General features: G+C 41.7%; 1 protein-coding gene across 2 annotated transcripts in view; it reads left to right on the top strand.

The window, feature by feature from the left end:
- Positions 1-20,034, top strand: part of hs6st1a (heparan sulfate 6-O-sulfotransferase 1a) — an 81,046-nt gene that overhangs the window by 45,130 nt on the left and 15,882 nt on the right. Inside the window, exon 2 of one of the 2 annotated variants that reach the window (XM_034675227.1) lies at positions 14,698-14,784. The exons of the other annotated variant lie outside the window; for it this stretch is intronic. Coding sequence (XP_034531118.1) covers positions 14,698-14,784 — 87 coding nt within the window. The remainder of the gene's footprint in view (positions 1-14,697; positions 14,785-20,034) is intronic. 2 annotated transcript variants of the gene reach the window in all.

Consider the following 20,034-nt stretch of genomic DNA (forward strand, 5'->3'; position numbering starts at 1 on the left):
AAGAAAGTAAGAACGGTTGGCCTTAAAAAAACGGTCCATCTACAGATGATCAGACGTTGGCAGTGAGGCTGCAACTGAGGAGTAATCGACTATTCTGCAGTTACCGGAACATTTGGTGTAGAAGACTGGTAAACAGTTAAGTACAAACTTTGTACAGTGTTGGTTTATTTGAAAAACTTGGTGACAGGTGAAAGTGGGTGGCGCAAATCTTTGGGAATCGGTCACTGGTCTATACCTCACAACTATCAAAGCCTAAAAGGTTGAGCTCCCAAAGGTGGCTAGCAGAATTGGTGAAAATAGATACTAGATAGAGCTAACTGGATGCAATGGATTTAAGTGAAGGCAATGGGAGCTGTCACACTGAAAAACTTATACCAGTGTGACTTATATTCCAGTTTGGCACTTTTTGGTTTAGCTATAAGCTTTATCTAATTTAACACTACGCTATATTTTTAAACTCAGAACATGCCATTCAAAATCTTAATTCTAGCCATATTTTATCTTGGCTTGAAAAATACTTATTTATTTATTTATTTATTTATTTATTTTATTTAACCAGGAGAAAACCACATTGAGATTAAAAATCTCTTTTTCCAATGGGTCCTTGCCAAGATCAGCAGCAGCACATTCCAGAAAAGTTACAGACAAACACATAATTCTAAAACATTACAACATGTCATTGGGTTTCAGAACAAAAGTCATCAGTCAAAGCATCTACAAACTGAAACATCTTCCTCAAGAGCCTTCAGTCTGCTTTTAAAAACATTTAAAGAGAAGCTCACTCAAACCCAGGCTCTTCTGCAACCGGATCCAGGCTGCAAGAGCAACATATCTAAAACTCTTTTCACCCATTTCAAGACGCATTCTGGAAACTGAAAGCAAAAGCAAGTTTTGTGACTGGGTCACAGAGCGGAGACTGTAGCTTCCAGTATTTTTTAAATGAATAAAATCGCATAAATACGAGGGAAGCAAGTTAAGAATCGCCTTATAAACAAGGACATGCCAGTGATGTAGCCTTCGGGTAGACAATGCAGTCCAGCCAACTTAGTGTTACTGTAAGAAGGATGATTTTGTTTTAATGTGTAGCGTAGTTCCTATAACAACTATAGAAATACAGGAAGAGTGTGATCCACTGTTTAGTGGTGAGGGAGGAGGAAGAAAGAGATGAGAAGAGAAAAAGATGAAGTGCTCCTGGCAAAATATTTCAAGGTGAGGGACTGAAAAAGTAAATGAAAGAAAAATCCCATAGTGTAGCTTTAACTCTGGACTGCCCAAAGTTCAACTTCATGTCTACAGTGAGGCTTGGTCTCTTCTACATGCCCATTAAAGGGAATATTTATTGGCTTTATTTAGATATTTTTTGAGGCTATTGAGCGAGCGCTCTGGCTTTGACCCTTGGCCTCTGTTTACTTTCACTTAAGCAGTTTGAATAAACATGTCAGCCAAGACAAAGTTTTCCTTTCCATCAGGCTTTTTCTTGTTGTTTTTTCTGATTCATTCGTCTGCTGTTGTGAGAAAATCCTAAAGCCTGTGTTGAGCGGGTGCTGAAAGAACAGCAGCCTTATGCCAGCTAAGTTCTATATGGGAAAACGAGGAGGTTTCATGCCAAATCCAACCAGGTGGCACTAATTGTGAAAGGAGCTCGAGATCCCGATGCAGGCTGCCAGACTGGAAATTAATTTAGCTCTGATTTTATTGATGTTAAAATGCTCCAAATATGAGAAATTATTTTTATCCTGCTGTTGGGTTCTGACTGATTCATCCTGGGTGGGGTCTTGAGCGACATACCTAATAGTTACTGACAGCATGAAGGCTTATTGAAGCTGACACACACTCTCACACACACCCTGTCCTCTGCTGTGATGAGTGTCGGGGTGCTGCTGATGCTTTGGTTACTTTCTATCCCGCTCGGATGGCGAGGAGCGTTGCCAGGCCGACAGCTGCTCCGACTTCACATTCCCCCGCATGTGATCCCGGATTGGAAACTCAGGGGAGAGTCCAACACGCACACACATCCACGCAGTGTGAAACACATGTACTTCTAGGGGCACGCATGCACCAGCTTGCACTCACACACACATACATACACGCAGGGTGGGGGTGAAGAGCTGCAGAGGCTAGATGTCACAGGCCATATAATAGAGGGATGCCCTCTTAAGCTGCTTCACACCAGAACCCAGAAAATCAAACTGTCATATCAATGAGCAGCTTCACCCGCAAAAAGAAAAAGCCCTCTCCTCCTCACTCTTTCTTTCTCAGCCTCTCCTCGATCTCTCTCCCTCCTTCTTTTTTTTCCCCATGCCTTTCTTGAAAAGCAGGTTTGAAGTTTTGTGGCAGACTGAGCAAGCTTTTCAATTATTTTCAGTGTCATTCGTAAAGCTTTGAGAGATGAGAAGAGTAGGGGGAAGAGAGAGCTGAGAGCAGAGCGGAGAACATGGGTGCTGCTGCTACTGGTGCTCCTGCTGCTGTGTCGTCTGGCGGAGATAGAGCATGGCTGTTTGTGGCGGGCTAAATGGAGATCTAATTCAATTTCAGCTCGGACCAAAGGCCAGGTTGCTTTTGCTAAAAGCCTGCTCGTATCAAATACAAACACAACATCTGTTTTTTAAATCCCTTTCTTCTTTTCAGCCGAACACGGGGCCGCCACAAAGGGCAGGGACTTTTGATCAAGATGCACTCAGATGTCTTCTTTTCTTTATCAAATTTTTAAAAGGTTTGATTTTTTCATACCAGCACTTCTCGCTCTCCTCTTGGTTTTTCTGTGGAATTAACAGCCTTTTGAATCTCTGAATGCACACTCAATATGCACCCAACAGATGGTGCGTGGCTCCTCTGTTTCTCTTCTTCTTCTTTTTTTCCCCCCCTCCACCTCTTGTTGCTTTTTTCCCCCCTCTTTGATAGTAACAATTTGCTGCTCAGTGTTTGTTAGCTGCACGTATCTGCGCGTTTGTTTGTTCTGCTCTCTTTCTCTCTGTCACAGATGCAGCCTGAAATCACGTCTGTCACACTGGCCTTAATCTCGGGGTTAGCAGCTGCCAGTTGATTGTGTGTGTGTGTGTGTTTGTGTGTGTGTGGGTGAGTGTGCGTGCGTGTGTTTGTGTGTGTGTGTTTGGAGTGCTGGCGTATTTGTGTTGTTGTGATGTCATGTGGAAAAATCTAATAAGCAATTAAATTCCTCTCACTGCTCATATCACCTGAGTGGATTTGTAATGTTAGTTAGTTTGAAGCCAGTTTTTAAAGGAACAGTTGGACACTTTGGAAAACTGTTAACTCAAGTTCTCGCCATTAGTTTGATTTAACCATTAATGAAACATTTTTATCTTAACTGAAAATCTGAACTACACCCAGCAGCTGGTTAGCTAAGCTTAGCAAGACGCCTGGCGACAAGGGGAAGCAGCTGGCCTGGCTCTGTCCAAAGGCAACAAAATCCGCCTAGCGACACCTTTAAGAGTCAATATTAGCAAGTTTAATCTTGTATGTTCAATCAGTTGAAAAACAGATGTCAAGATGTGGCTTTAGAAGAAAGTATTTAAAATACCATCACAGTTTCGCAATTTCCCTTCCTGTGTTTACACTAGTTCTGCACAATATATCTAAAATTCACCGTCATTGCAATATCTACATACTCGATATACATATTGCAAAAGACTGCTTGAACTGTGATAATTTGTACTCTGTGTGCCATGCATTCACAACATATTTGGCCAATCCAATGGAGCCCTATATGCCCACCCACTATGCCCACTACGATAAATGTTCGTGAATGACTCATTTTTCAATAACGAAAAGGAGACTACTACGAGCTAAACTGCATCACTGATAATAAAAACTCTGACGAACTTATGTTTATGTTTTGTTGACCAGACGAGGACAAGACGAAAACTTAAGTGGCGGACCGTCGGACATTAAGAATTCATATTTTCCCCCGCGCGTGCGTCAAATCTTTAGAAATAAAAGAGACGCTTTCCTACATTTTTGTTTCGAGAAATACATTAATATTGTATACTTAAGTATTTGTTTATTTATCACAAGTCATATCGCCACCGCAATATTCAAAAACGTGCAGCTGTAGTTTACACTGATAACCAGGCAAAGATTGTCAAAACCGCCTGTATCTACATTTTAACGGCAAAGCTTCACAGTGAGTGATGTTTTTGACTGATATGAAATTTCATCAGGAGGTGTAACTTATGTTTAAGACAAGATAAGCAAAAGAGAGAAGGTGTGCTGCTTTGTCCACAGGGGGCGCCAAAATACACACAAAACAAAAGTTCCTCACAGGAGCTTTAATTTACCCGAACAGATTTCTCAAAGACAGCCAGCAAGTTAAGTGTAGAACCCTGGACTTTTCCCAATGAATGCTTACTTTGCCATATAGCATAAGTAAAGGCCAAATGACAGGAAAGACAGCAGTGTAATTTTCTCACGGTGTGAAAACATAGGACACTCAGAAGCTCTTAAGTAAAGGTATGTTGAGTGTTTAAATGCATTTTTAATTAAAGGCTATAAAACTTCTCTGATCAAACAACCAGGTAAATATTTTGCTGGATAACAGATGCAGTCAGATGCTGACCATAAGGCTCCTCTCCAGGTGTTGCTTCACTTAAACAGAAGCAGAGGAAGAAATGAACATATGCTGTAATTTTCAGTTCCAGTGTATGCACAACAGCCTTGAATGATTTGAGACAAAGCTAACCTTTTACAACTTATGAATTAGGGGAGTAAGGATATTGTGTACAGTTGGGATGTGCCGGTTTAGTCGACTAAATAGCTGCCACTGTTTGATCGTTAATATGCTATGCTACCCAGATGTAAACAAGCACAGATGACAGATGGCATCTTGCACTGTGGGGCAGTTTGACAGTATTTTGATTTAAGAAAGGAGATCGTTTTATTAAGGCTGTGTTAGGTTAAACAGACATATAACCACTCAACCAGAGCAATACATAACCAGCAAATACATGTAGGGCTCTATGAAATATTTTGTTTTCTTCCAAATTCCGTTTTTTCCATTTAAATTTTTTAGAATTCTGTTTTTACCCTTTACACTTATTTTACCACCATATAGTGAGTGCTTTTTTTGTCAGTGAGTACAATTTCAAAAACATAAAATACAAAACTCTTAAATTTATTGATGCAACTCATCATTGTGCAATTTTGCACAGTACTTCAAGTCAAAACATAATGTTGTAACATAACATTGTACCAATAAGTGCTATAAGTACAAAGTGCTTATAATTTGACATGGTTTCAAGTAAAAGAAACAACTGAATGTAAACACAAGTCCATTTCAGTTGTTTTGTTTCAAAAAGAAAACACAAAGTGCGCAATAAGCTTTTTGTTTCTGACTCTAAACACAGCTCTTAATTTGGCCGTTTTTTCGCTTGTTTATTCTCGGGAGGGGGCGGGTGAGTGTTTGTGAAGAGATGCACGGGTGGTGCCACGAATGAGCGGTCCCTGGAAACATTTCCCCAGACAAACGTTCCTTCTCCTCATGATGACAGCATTTCAGTCACATTATGTCAATTTCCGAGATATTCCGCGTTTAAGGGCCCTATACATGTGGATGTTAACCTGCAAGCATGGCCAAGGGTTGGAGGTGCTAGCTCTGCTGTTGGTAGACACACTTGGCAAACTATTTCAACATTGAGACCAGTTGTTTAGTCTGAACTTACATTTTTGTTTAAATGACTTGGAAATCAGTTGCTTTGGAACATCCTGAGTGCTCAGATTGTTTATGAAAGTGTCCACATTGAGACAGAGAGTTGTTTTTGGTTGAGAGTGGTTACTTCCCAAAGTCTGGTCGCTTGGAAAACAGAAAAAAAATGTGTTTGCACTTCAAATATTGTTACTGTTTAGAAATCAGTCATTTTGAGAGTTTTTTCACCCCTTTGTTTCTAGTCTTTATACCAAGACTAGCTGATCGATGTCACTTTGTATTTTGCAAATAAATGCAAAAGTAGTAAAAACCTTTAACAAAATCCTAGCAAGAAAAAAAAGGACATGTCTGAAATAAGTTGTACCTCGCAGAACAAGACAAAGTTTGGTAACATGGTGTCTAGAAGAAAAAGTACATGAGGATAGAGGGAAGGAAGGATGCCACAGCCTCGCAGCTCATTTGAGGCAGAGCTGGGGCTGTGAGCTTGAGTTACACAGCCAAACAATGGGCTTCTTTCACCCACACTCACCCTCCCTTACACACAGGCATACACACAACTTGCACACAAACAACATACACACACAGAGTCGTTCTGTCTCTACAACTGTTGTTGCTCCTGTTGCACAATATTTGGCTCTTATTATTTCATTATGCCCCCTACTTCCTGCTCCCCTGCCTCTCCACCCGTTTCTGGTTTTAATTTTCTGGGCGGCTTGTTTTTGTCAGACTGATTGGAGGATGTGTGTGTGTGTGTGTTTGTGTGTGTGTGTGTGTGTGTGTGTGTGCGTGTGCGTGTGTGTGTTTGTGTTTGTGTGCACCGCCCTGTCACATGTATCTCGTCTGTACCGTATTATTGCATATGATAACAAAGGACAATTTTAGCTGTGAAATCCCTCTGACACAGCGGCATAATGAGAGCGAGAGAGAAAGGGAACAAAAGTGAAGAATGTCATCCTTATTCCTTAACTCCCCGGAATTTTTCTTTCCTATTTTCTCTCAGTTTCTCTTTCTTTTTGCCTCGCATGTTACTCGCTCCTCCAGGCAGTGCTCATTAGCCCTTTGGCCCTCTCTAAACAGGTGGGGCATGTTTGGCACAGCCCTCCGACATGCAGTCAGGCTTAATTGGGCTTGGAGGACCCCTCACCCATACACACATGCATACATCACTCATATGCGCCCCCTCCCTCCTTTCCCTTCACACTTTTCCCTCCTTTCTTAAAGAGCCAATTGTCCCCTTCCTGTTCCCCAGGGTGAGGTTGTGATTCCTGGGCTGGGGAGTGTAAATCCAGCCTCAGGCCTCACTCTAGGCCCCCTAACCGTCCCCTCGTCTTCCCTCTTTATCTCTCTGTCAAAAGATAATGACCACCACTCCCAATACAAGCCCCATATATATGCAGACGTATCCAGCAAATGTCAGCGAGATGTTCTGGTCGCTGTCTTCCTCACAGTTTCCCTCTCTGTCTTTACATTACACCCTAACACAGTTGACACTAATGAACATCTGTTTCTGACAGGGAATTTACAAGTATGATTTATGGACCTGCATCAGTCATAAACATGTGGCTATTACTGGGAAATAGTCACAGTTAGGTAATGTTCAGTCACCAAAAGTACTTGGGTAGCTTTAGAAAAAAAAGATCATCTTACATGATTAAAGCTCCTGCGCAAATGGTTTGCAGATACCTCTTTTCGACCAACGCAAACTGGGTTGTATTTCCGGGCTGGTGCTCATGCTGATTCGGAGCTGGTTGAACTCTCGAACCAGCGCAAGATTTACGTTACTGCTTTTCCCAGTAGCGCTAGCGCAAACTTTCCCTCACAACAACAACGTTGTTGCCTTGGAATCCATTAGCCTGTTTTTCTATTTTTGTGTTTTTGATCACGGCCAACCCGCCCCTTGCCCCTGACGTAAGCGGTTCGCGGTTCTAGACCAGCAAAGAGTTGGAGCCGCTCTGGAACCTGTTTTCTTGGCCAGGAGCCGGTTCACTCACAGTCAAAAGATGAAAAAACGGTTCTCAATTGAGCACCGGCTCTGAACCGGCACTGAAACTTCCTCGGCCGAAAAGGGGTAAGAGAGTGGCCAACATTGGCAGAGCTAGCACCACCAGCCTTCGGTCCTCCTTACAGGCTATCGTCCACATGTCTTATCTGGTTAAACATTGCTCCGATCGAGTGGTTATATGGTCTAGATCAAAATACTTACAAACTTTGTTGCACTACGAGATGCCATCCTCTGTGCTTGTTTACATCAGGGTAGTAGAGCATTATAGCATACATCTCCAGGTATAGGCAGGTGGCTGCACCAAGCTTAGACACAACTCAGGACCAGCTTTTTGGACATCCAATTACAAAGATAAAGACAGTTAGATTGGCTAACTATTGCTTGTGGTGCCGACTACAGGGTTAATGACGTTTAACTGTTTAGTCTAGAAAACAAGCACATCGCTAATTCATGCTAAATTACCTAACTTAAATCCTGCATCTAAACAAGAAAAATAGACAAAGACAACAAATTATGCAGCAGGATTTCTATTTTCTTATTTAGCGCACTGGTGTAGTGTCCAAGTTTCAGTTTGGGAGTGATAACAAGCTGATTCTTTGCTTTTTGCCTCTTTCCAAACTGATCTTTGTGTCTCTCTTCTTTGTGTCTGGTTGTTTGGAGAATTTTTTAACCTACCATGGGGATTTTTTTCCCCCCACCCCCCTCTGCTTTTACTTCCAAGGATACCCAGAGACTGAGAGTTATCCTCATGTGACTCTCTTGTCTTTATTTTCTTGTTTGTTCCAGTATGTGTGTTAGCGTCTCCTAAGCTAAACCTGAAGCATCACCACACCTACTGTGTCTGTACGCCTGTGTAATTACAGCCAGTAAACCCCCACACACACACACACACACGCTATACCACTTCTGGCACATCTATATCCTATTATCCTGTTTATTCACACACAAATGCCTCCTTATTTTCACGTGCACACACAGATGCACAGGGTTGCAGAGGCAAAAACAGAGTGAAAGAAACAAGTGTAGATGTATGTGTGTGTGTTTTGTGTGTCACTGTGTGTTGGTGGAGTTGCACAGGGCAGGTGGGGAGGTTTGAATGTTAACTGCCTTATCACTCCAATTTCACACTCTCGCCTCCAGTCTCTCTCTCACACACACACACACACACACAGGCACACACACACACACACACAAACACACACACACACACACACACACACACAGGCACAGGCACAGAAACACCCTGTTGCCTGCAGTCTCGAATGTGGCGACTGATTAACGGGGAAACAGGGGGGGTCACACACAAACACACACTGTCGCGCACACACATGCTAATCCCAGCCAGAGGGGAGGTTTTGTGTGTGCCGAGTGTGTTAATGAGTGTGTGTGCGCGGCTGCTTCTGTAATGGGGCCACCTGTCTGCTCATTAGCCTTGTTAGCCTGCCTTTTAATTGGCCCCCAAATTCTGCATCACGTCTCCTCCTCCTCCTCCTCCTGCTTCTTCTCCTTCTTCTTATTCCTCCTCCTTTTTCACTCCGTCTCTCTTGGCAATTTCTCTTCATCGCATTAAGTGAACTACAGGGACATATCAATAATCTGACATCATCATACAGTGAGGATTATGTCATACAGTGCAGGTGTGTGTGTGTGGAGGGATTGGGTGGGGTAATGCGAGTGCAGCATGTCCATATGTCAGAGTATTAACAAAGTGATTGCTTTGACCTCAGTATCAGGAGGGGTATGAATATAACGCTGGGTGGAGGGAAGTTAGTACATGCACACACACTTTCTGCACACACACACACAGGGCCATCAAGTTGATTTGTGTTACCTTGAAAAACCTAAAGCCCTCTTGTCTGGCTCGCACCCTCTCTCCTTTATAGCTGCAGAATTATGAAACACACTCTGAATACTGTATTTTTCTTACTACGGTGTTCACACTTATGGTCATTATTATTTGTCTCAGCTACAGGAAACTGCAGCAGATTGTTTTATGGATTTTTTGCAGCTTAGCATACATTTTCACTTCAAGTATTTTCAACTCGGTATTTCTCAAAGTTGCTGAAAGTCTTTTTTTACTAACACCCACAGTCTTAGCACTCTCACTGTGGTCCTTATGTGCAAGAAAGCAGTTAGTTATTACTAATTTTGGATTCAGCTACAAACCAAAAGCAAACACAGCGAAGAGTTTGTGTTTATTTGTCGTGATCAGAAGACAAAGAACAAAGAGAGGTTTTCTTCTCTGTAGTTGAATCAACTCAGTCAGTGTCTCCAACTGTGAGGTTCCATTGTTATGGTGAAATGATGGGGATTGAAAACAGACTGGAGTTGTGTTCACACATGCACAAAACTCCACAAACATCCAAGAATTCTCAGGGTGCGCACTCTGAATTTATCCATTATTTCTTGCGTCAGTTCCCTGAAATTGGGTGAGTCAATGAGAAAACACAGCAGGAAGTATTATGACATTAGACTCTTTCCCGTGGGAACCTGCAAGAGACTCCCCATGTAAGGGACATGTGTGGACAAGTAACTTTACATGATTTTAACGGCAGAGCTCTTAATAACTTTTTTTTTACTCAACAATATTTGTATTAGTTTTGTATACAGATATAAGAGTATAAGAGTGAAAGATACAGGAACCCCCTCACTCATTCCCTCAAATCCCTGTCTACTGCCGGATATTCATGTCACTGTGCTTAAATATCAAATTCTGGAGTTATTGGATAAATAAGTGCTGGAATTGGTTATCATACAGCCTGAAATAAAGAGAATGACATAGAAAAATAAAAAGGAAATAAGATTAAGTAGCCTACTGTGCGTTAGGAAAAATATAAAAGTAGATGAGATACGGATAAGTGAAAAAGTACAAAAGAAAGACAATAGGGATTCAAATTGTATGATTATAATATATCACACATGTATATTCAAAAAGAAAAAGACAAGAAGAGGAGAGCGCTAGTTTAAAATGATGGGAGTTTCTGAATGGGGTCCAGGGAAGGTCCCCGTATCTTTTTGAATTTGTTGTTACAGCCAGCGACCGAGTAGCGAATCTTCTCAAGATCTAAACATGATAACTTTTAAATATTATCAGGAGTGCATTTGTGAAAGAGGTTAGTGAATTGTTTACAATTCAGATTCCAAAGCCCCAGTTATAAGATGTTTAATTGATCAGTTGTCACCTTTTTAATTTAAAGTTAAAAGTAATTGAACAGTCGATTAACATTTTGAGTTAACACTAAACTTCAATTTGATTTCTTGAGTTCAAACATTTTCTGCCTCTACAATCTCAAATTTTGAAGCACTAAAAAGATGATTCTGAAATAATGAGTTAGTGTTCCTTCTTTTTTTTTCAGTGATCCTTCTTCATTTCAATTAATCATGAAGATGAACATTAAATTAGCCGATAATGAAACTTTAGATTTTGGATTATTCACACAAAGATTTAACTAATAGATCCGAAAATGTAAAATGCATTTTTCAGACGACGTACTTAACTCAAGAAAACAATTTGTAGGTTGATCAAGAAGGAAAGTGATTGTTCAGTCTAAACCTCATTTAAGATTTTACTCTGGAATGATAGTTTTTTTTTTCCAAATCCAGTAAATTAAATCTTGGTAATGAACCTAACATTTTGAGACTCTACCAGAAATGACTTGTTACATTCAGAGATGTTAGCAGCATACATGTTTTGAACACTATTCAGAAATCTCTGTTTAAAAGTTAGCCTCAAAGAATCCCATCTTATAGAATCATATCACCCCGCGCTGCCACTTATACATAACTTTAAATTGCGAAACATAAATAAAAATCTGTGGTAATTTATGCAACTCCTCTCATCCTCCACCCATCTCCTTCTCACCAAATCCATCTTTTTTCCCTCCCTCCCTCCCTCGCCGCCTGTCAGACAGCACTCTGGGCTGCTGCCAGTCGAGTTACATGAGAGAACAGGCGGCAGAACATTCCTGCTGAACATAGCTTTGCACTCAGGGGATTCCCTCCCCTGTTTCTCTCTCCTCTTTCTTTGTTTGTGTCCATTCCTGTAACTGTAACGTCCAACTCCAGGCCGTGGGCCACACTATGCTACACTTCATCTGAGCCATTCTTCTCCTTGTTTGCGTCGTTTCTGTGTCAGGTCATCACAGAGAGGATGTGGTGTTTCTGTGCTGGAGTGCAGTGATCCGTGTGTTATTCTGTACTCATGGCGTACGCTACGTTTTCGCACTCTCTCTGTCTCTGTCATGGTCGCACAGTAACTCTCACTTGGTTTGCCGATTTGCATTTTTTGTGAAGAACACCTTGCTTGGAGAGAAACGCTCGCCTGTACTTCGATGATGGCTGGAGGAGCCCTGGAACAATCTCAGCGTTAATTCTCAGTCTAGGAGGAGACATCACACTGTACATAACCATCATTAAAAAAATTACCTTTTTGATTCTACCCAGGGTTATAGTGACACAAAATTTAGACAATCATTTCCCATAAACATTCTTTATTCAGCTCCTCACACATAACAAATGGATTATATTTTAAGTTTTATAACTGACTGAGCTGGAAATCCTGAAGGGTTTTGACTGTGGGCTGAAGCAGTGAGTCATTTAAAGACATCAAGTTGAGCTTGTGCTTGTAAAAAAAATTGATTTTGTTTGTTTTCAAGAGAACACAATCATTTATTAATCAAATCTACATATCAATCAATGAATGAAAATGAATGTTTCTTGTAGCCAAAACACTTTGACAGTCTTTTATGCATGATCCCTGCTTCAACATAGTTAGGTACTAGTTGGAAAGTCTTGATCCGTGCAGACTTTATACACACGTGATTTTCTACTATCCATTTTTTAGCTTTTTTTTTATGATCTGTATCTTCTGATTGACTACATTGTACCTCAGCAACATAAATGTCCCTCTTTTCTTTTTCTTTCGTAATGGATGATGAATTTCATCATTCTCTGTAAAAATGTTTTTCCTATGTAAAATGAAGAAAAACATCACAGCAGTCTACATCTGGTAGTCTTTAAACAGCCGCTTGATAAATCTTTTTTATGTGTGTTTGATTGAAGGACAAATGAAAGGCATGAAATGTACAGTGAAAGCAGAAAAATGCTTCCATTTCTCTTTGACAGAAACTGATCTCCAGATGCCTTAGTCTTAACACATCGTAGGTTATAATTCAAAGCGTGAGGTTGTTAAAAGAGAGCGGAAGAAATATATTATTCTAGATCTCTAATTTCAAGAACTTTAAGCCACCGCTTGAATGGAGAGCTAGTCTCTGACTTCAATCAATCTTATTAATCTTCATTTATATAGCGACAAATGTTATCTCAAGACACTTTACAAACATAGCAGGTCTAGTCCATGCTCTATGATAAACTATTAGCAAAGACCCAACATCAGGATAAGATCCAATCCCATTTTATAGACAGGACTCAGTCTGATCTCATCTTAATCCACCATAAGCATTCCACTTGGCAGTGTTTGGCTAGCTACAGCGACAAGGACTAACGTCCTTTTAACAGGCAGAAACTTTGAGCAGAACCAGAATTATGTTAGACCGCCGTCTGCCTGGACCGAGTTGGGGTTGGCAAGAGGGATAGAGGAGATTAAGAGAGAAACTTCTACTGTAAAAGAATGACCCAACAGGAGGATGGCCTGCCTGTCTAATGGCAGGATTACCTCCAGCTGATCTAAAGAGAATGAGTAAGGCATAGTTCTGTCTAAGGCCTCAGATTTGTAGTCAGAAAAAGTATCTTTTAATACTAATAGGTTTTTAATTTAGGACCAAAAGTGGTGTGATAGTGTTCTACACTCCTGTGTACACTTAACACACAAAGTGTGTGTTGGGGTGTTTAACATGAAGCCAGGACTTTAAGTTATGAAATCTGTGGACTGTTTTGAATTACACAAAGGTGTGTCTTGATATTTTTGTGATATAAAAACGACTGATATCTTATTTCCTTACATTATTTGCAGCCTTGGGTGTAATGGTTTTATTTCATGATGAAGTCTAGACTTGGCCTACTTGTCCCGGTCCCACTGCTCAGCCACATCAGCACACAGAATATCAAATTGCATCCAAAAGTCTGCAAAAACTGAGCCAGGATGTTATGATATAGAGAAAATATGAATAGCTAAAAGGGAAAATATTTAGAAACCATAACTTCTCGGAACAATCTGATTCCTCTGCTGAGGGGGAACAAAGAATTTCCACATTTTGAACCACAATCTCCTGGATGTCTGCTCTGCTCGAGTGCCCCCTCTGTGTCCCCTCTTTCCGCCACTGTCGCCACTGTCTCCTCTTACTCTCCCCTGCTCTTTTTTCACTCTCTGTTTTCTCACTTTGTCTTGTGTACGTCTGCTGTGTTTAAAGTCCAAACTACCAAGGCAAGGCTGTCTGAGTCCTGAGGCGGTTATTGATCGACTAACAAAGAAAGAGAAGGAGAGAGAGAAAGGGAGAGAGAGCTGGTGCAGGGAGGGAGAGTAAGCCAGGGCAGGGAGATATGAAGCCTCAAGAGTTCGGCTGAACCAGAGGGTCTATTTCGGTCTGTCTCGGTGCGTCATTATTGGGCAGAAGACACCCAGGACACACGGGATGAGATGACGAGGGATTCGAGGAAGAGTGGGAGGGAATGGTTAGGGGTTCAAGTTTAGTATTTAGGGGTCAGCGTTGATTTGGTGCAACAACAAAAAACAGGGACTGAAATGCAGACGGAGCATTTTCAGACTTCAGCCTAGAGCCTGGAAGCTAACGACCGAGTCTGATTGTTCTATTGTCTCATGCATGAGGCTGATACATCCCCAACCTCACAATTGTTAAAGGCCTGAGTGTGTGCTTGTACGCTTGTGTGCTCCATTTACGATCAAGTGTCCAAATGATGACGTGTATTACAGCAAAAAGGGAACGGGAAAGTCTCAGAGGAAGTCTATTCAGTTTCAAGTCCTGACATGTCACTTTCGAACTCTCGCTTCTCCAAATACACACACACACACTCCCACACCCACACACGCTGACATGGTTGATATCTTCTGCATTTACAGCCAGCACATTCCTTGGGACCCTTCCTCTGAAATACAGGGAGTGGAGACTTACAGACCAGAGTGTCCCGGTCTGGTCTGTCCATGGAAGTTAAGACACACACACACACACACACACACACACACACACACACACACACACACACACACACACACACACACACACCAACGTAAGGCCCTCTCACAAGTGAACTCCTGACATTTCTAGATAATTTCAGGACATGCAGACCCTGGTTTTCTCAGGAACTTGTCATCCCACACCACCCTCTCACAGTGGGAGATTTTTAGTCTTGCATGGTGGACTTTTTTTTTGTGTGTATGTCAGCCAATTTGGCTGCTAATATTCATGAATTCTGGTCATACAAAACCACTATCTGACATTTGATCTAAATAGTCATATATGCACAATAATCTACATTTACCAGCAATGAACAAAATTAATAGAGAAGTATTTTCTTGCTGCTTTTGTCAAGCAAATTTGACAGCTTCAGTACCTACCCTTTTCTTTGTATTGTGACGCATGGCGTTACTGGGAAAATAATTAAGTCAGTTGATTCACTGCTTTGTCGTGAACTTGTTTGACGACTACATCTGATACCAGCAAAAACTGGTAAATACCAATACCAACTCTAGATGCTCAGTGTTGTTTAGGTGGGAGGAAGAGGAGGAGGAGGAGGAGTCTCCAATAATTGTGACTGTTGCTACATTTATATCACCACAACTTGTATATTGACATTTCTGCAGAACATACACATCATTGGAAAACAAATAACTGACATTAAGAGAGTGAAACGTCAAAACTCTGCTCAACTTGAACGCCATCACTCGCCCACGTACTTCAGGTTAATGTTGCTGAATATCACCTGCTGTGCTCACACATAGAGTCAAGACTTCAGGCATTGTAATAAGACACCAGCTGGAAAATGTCCAGACAAAGTTCAGGGGTAAAATAAGGTCATTTGTGTTCACACATGCAAGATTTCTGGAAATTTCCAGAAGTGCAATGCGTGTGTGAAAGGGGATTCACGGATCCTGGGTTAATCTTTGATACATTTTCTCTTAACTCCGGTTCTGCACGTGGATTCTGGTGCTTTTTTTATTATTGATGTGTTTCCTATGTTGGAGCAAAAAAAATCCTCTAATACACCGTTATTGTTTATAGCACATCAAAAACACAGCATCATAAAACCTTTTCTTCCTGTTCCGCATTTAGACTGAGTTCTTCCGTTGTTTCACTTCATAAAGAGTCTGCTGTTTTCTTATTTAATCTGGTTTCCTCTTAACAAGAGAAGTTATAAGTTTAGTTTATGACCTTTAACCAAGCATTTAAAGGTACTGTCTTTGTCCAGCTGCATCAATCTCTACTTAACTTACCTCCATTTGTATTTAGCTTGAAGTTAGCATACCCACTTGTCCTCTTCTCAGATTGATTGACTATCTCTCCAGTCTGTAAAAACAGCCGTCAGTGAGCACAACAGCTTCATTCGAACTGTTGAAGAAATCAGACATGTGGGCGTCGATTTAGAGATCTGCAGGCTCCATGTGCCGCAGTAAGGACTTTAACTTCCTCCACTGCAGATCTACTTTTCTCTGCCTTCTGCCTGTCTATTGTGAAGCGCCTACACCACCTCTGAGTGCTAGCCTGTAGTCCACTATTGTGTCAGACACCGCACACATGTATTGACTAAACTGCAGTCGGCCTGGAATCAATGAATGCTATTGAGATAAAAAGCACCTGCACGCTTAATAAAAACCCCAAGGATGCATTGAGTTTAGCTGCAGAGTTACAACACCACATGGCTTTCATTTAATACTAAACATGTGACTTTTAATATGTCTCACATGGTTTAGTACAGATGTGAATCACAGGTTGAAACCCTTAAATATCTTAATCACAACACCAGACTTTGAGATATCCATTGCAGACCTCTTCAAGAGTTGAAGATGTTTTTACTTTTATTACTCCCAGTTATATTCTTGATTAACTGCAAGGCCAGAACAGGCCAAACCTGACAAGACATGGTCTCTGCTACACCTCTGAAGGTGTGTTGTGGTGTCTGGCATCAAGTGGCCACACCAGATCCTTGAAGTCCACTAAGTTATGAGCTGGGGCCTTCATGGATCGGACTTGGTTGTCCAGCTCATCCCACAGATGCTGGATTGGATTGAAATCTTGGGAATTTGGGGGCCAAGTCAACACCTTGAACTTGTTGTATTTTCCCTCCTGGTCCCCCTCTTCCATTGCTTTGAGGTCCAGTTCTGATGCTCATGCTATTGTAGCCACTTTTGGCGTAACACAGGGGTCAACAGGGGCCAGCATGGGCACCCTTACTAGTCTGCCGCTACCTAGCCCCATAAGCAACAAAAGGCGTTTTTGGACTGCAGGAACTTTACCCAGGAACTAGGGACTTTACCCCTGAACTACGTGCGTTTCGACTGGAGAAACCGGGGTCTAAATTTAGTTCAGGGGTAGATAATCTCCCCCCTGAAAAGCCCCTATTTGGTGGGTAGTACTTTTCAAAGGTCCTGGGACTTTCAGTTGAAAGTAACAATGTTGTGGAGTTTACACAGTTGTTGAAACACAGAGGGAATTCCTGGGAATGCATACTAGTTTAGTTTTTTATTAAGATTTAAAAATATTATTTATTTTTATTATTTTTTTCTTCATACCTCACTGGCCTGATTTGCATAATCTACCCGGGGCTTCAGCTTGAAACGCAGACAACAATGGGTGCACAGGAACCTTTTATTTCCGGGGAAAGTAGTTCTGGGGACTAAAAGCACCCCGGAACTCTTGGTCGAAATGCACCTTAAGTGTAAGCAATTGTGCGTTTTGACCCATAAACATCAATGAGCTTTGTCCGCCCCGTTACCCTCCTGCTAGTCACCAGTTCCCTTCCTTGGGCCACTTTTGGTGGGTACTGTAGACTCCAGAATGGGAACTCCCAACAAGAGCTGCAGATTCGGAGATGCTCCAAAGATCCAGTGGTCCTTGTCAAAGTCGCTCACTTCCTTACATTTGCCCATTTGTCCATCGACTTCAGGACGAAACCAAGCATTACACTCACAGGTGTCATTATAACGAGGTCGTTAGTGATATTAACGTCACCTTCAGTGGTTAAAATGTTATGGCTGATTGGTTTAAAAGCAGCATGCTGGTTCAGCTCAAGCGGTAGGGTTGGTGCCCAACATTTCCTGCCTCTCATCATCTGCACGTCACAAGAAAGGCAAAGGCCAAACAAGTAACTTTAATAAAACGACGAGCCAATTAGCAAAAAAGTGCAATTATTTTATGACACTTGATGTTTTTTTGCAGTTCTGTTGTGGTGAAATGAACAATAGAAACATTACTGAGACAACAAGGGAGCATGATACCTTATTAAGACACTGCACTCCTAAAAGATCCTGTTGACTTCTTGCTTTATACCAATACAGAACCACATCTCAGTTCAAAATCCCTGACCCAATCTAGGAGAATCCAGCAGACTAACTCAGGCGCTGTCCAGCTGTAATTTAATTTGCCAGGCCATGCTTGAACTTCAACCCTGTCAGGTCTCCTCACCTCTGTGCCATGACTTTTCATTCCTTTTTACTCTCCACCACTCCAGGTTCAGGTCCATTTTCAGTGGTGAGATTGAGCCGTGTTGTTAATTGGATGTTGTTTTAAGAAACATCCGTGAACTATTAATAAATCATGGTGGCTCCACGCTGTTGGATGCGTCACTGTGTTTATATGTGCGTGCCTGCATGCGTAAATCACTCTTTGAGCCATAACCTTATGTTTAAACAAGACTTGAGAAGTTTTTCTCGCTCTCCTGAGACGGAGAGGAAAAAAGCAGCTTTTTATCTCTGGAGAAATGCAGACATAAACTACCTGCAGTATTTCCTGGTCTTCTGCTGTTGCCTCTCAAAAACACTCTCACTTCACTTTACCAAAATTGGCAGCCTCGGCATGTGAAATTGTAGACCTAACCTTAATTAATCGCTCTAACCTTTTAACAACACTGCATAAAACTCAACCAGTGCAACCAAACGACTTTAACCTCACCATCCCTCAATTTGCGGCGGACTCTGTCAGGATGCTCGTGAAGGGCTGCGGTTTGAGATTTTAACAAAAACAACTTGCACGATGTAATAAAGCTGCGACTCATGCACAGGAGAGGAGGATAAGTGATGAGCTGAGAGAAGAAGGGTGACAGAAGGGGGGGGAAGATTTAAACGGAAAGGGAAGAGAGGTTAAAGAGGGAAGGTGGAGGTTGTAGACGTGGTGATTTGTGACCCGCAGGAAACCGTCAAAGGGTTCATTTTCTGCAAGCTCTGAGAGACCATAACAAGCCGAGGCGCTGACTCGCTCCCTCGCTTGCTTGCTCGGCGCTGTGTGTTTCCTCTTGATAACACTCAGGAAGCTCACACACTCTCACACTCGCTCTCTTGTGCATTAAAACTCAAGCATTATCTTTTGGAGAGCCAGAGCTGGTCAGTTTTTTTGGTTGCAGCCTCTGATTTCTTCTGACTTTAACACATTTGACAGCTGTGGCACAGAAATATGGAAGAGTTGCAAGTGTTTCCTTCGATAATTGTACTCTTGACAAGGTGGGAAAGCCTCATGCGTGTGTCATTCTCTCTTATTTGCAGTTCCTGTAAACATGCGGATGTGAAAGGAAGATGTGAAAAGAGTAGGGTTAGAAAGTCAGGCAGCTCTGAGACAAAAAGTGACAGCATGGAGTGTTTTCTTTATTTTCCTCCTGCTTTTTACTGTTAATCAAACATCTTCATTAGACTTATTTTTGCACTTACAGTCTCGGTTTATATCACAGTGATAAAGATTTTAAAGACAGGAAGAAGAAGTGAGATTTAAAAGACAAAAAGTGTCCTTGTTCTGTCTGATTCCCACTGTGGGCCTCACAATGGCTTCATCACACCTCTCCACTGCCAAACACTTGCTTCTTTATCAGCCCTCTCCAAGCGCGGGATGGATCTGGACGATTAGTGAACATGTTTGACACCTGATAAATGCACTTTGGAGTGTTTTTGCCGTTGTCAGACGCGTTCCTCCATTTGTTGCAGATAACAAAATAAAAAAGACGAGCAGGAGGAAATTGTAGGGAGAAAAAAAAGTGTCAAACACAGTCTGAAAGAGCTGCTGTTCCCTGACTGCAAACTCCTAACCCTCAGCCGGAGGATGCTGTGCTAAAATCACGCTAGTGAGAGATTGAGCGCGGCGTATTAGCTTTGAAGTTAATTTGACAAGTGCGAGAAAGCTTCAAATATGAGCGGTATCACCTGTGAAGAAAAAAATCTGCTGTCGCCTCAGAGGATGAGGGAGAGTGAGCGCCTGTG

The sequence above is a fragment of the Notolabrus celidotus genome, chromosome 22 (assembly GCF_009762535.1).
Source record: "Notolabrus celidotus isolate fNotCel1 chromosome 22, fNotCel1.pri, whole genome shotgun sequence".
NCBI classification, from domain to species: domain Eukaryota; kingdom Metazoa; phylum Chordata; class Actinopteri; order Labriformes; family Labridae; genus Notolabrus; species Notolabrus celidotus.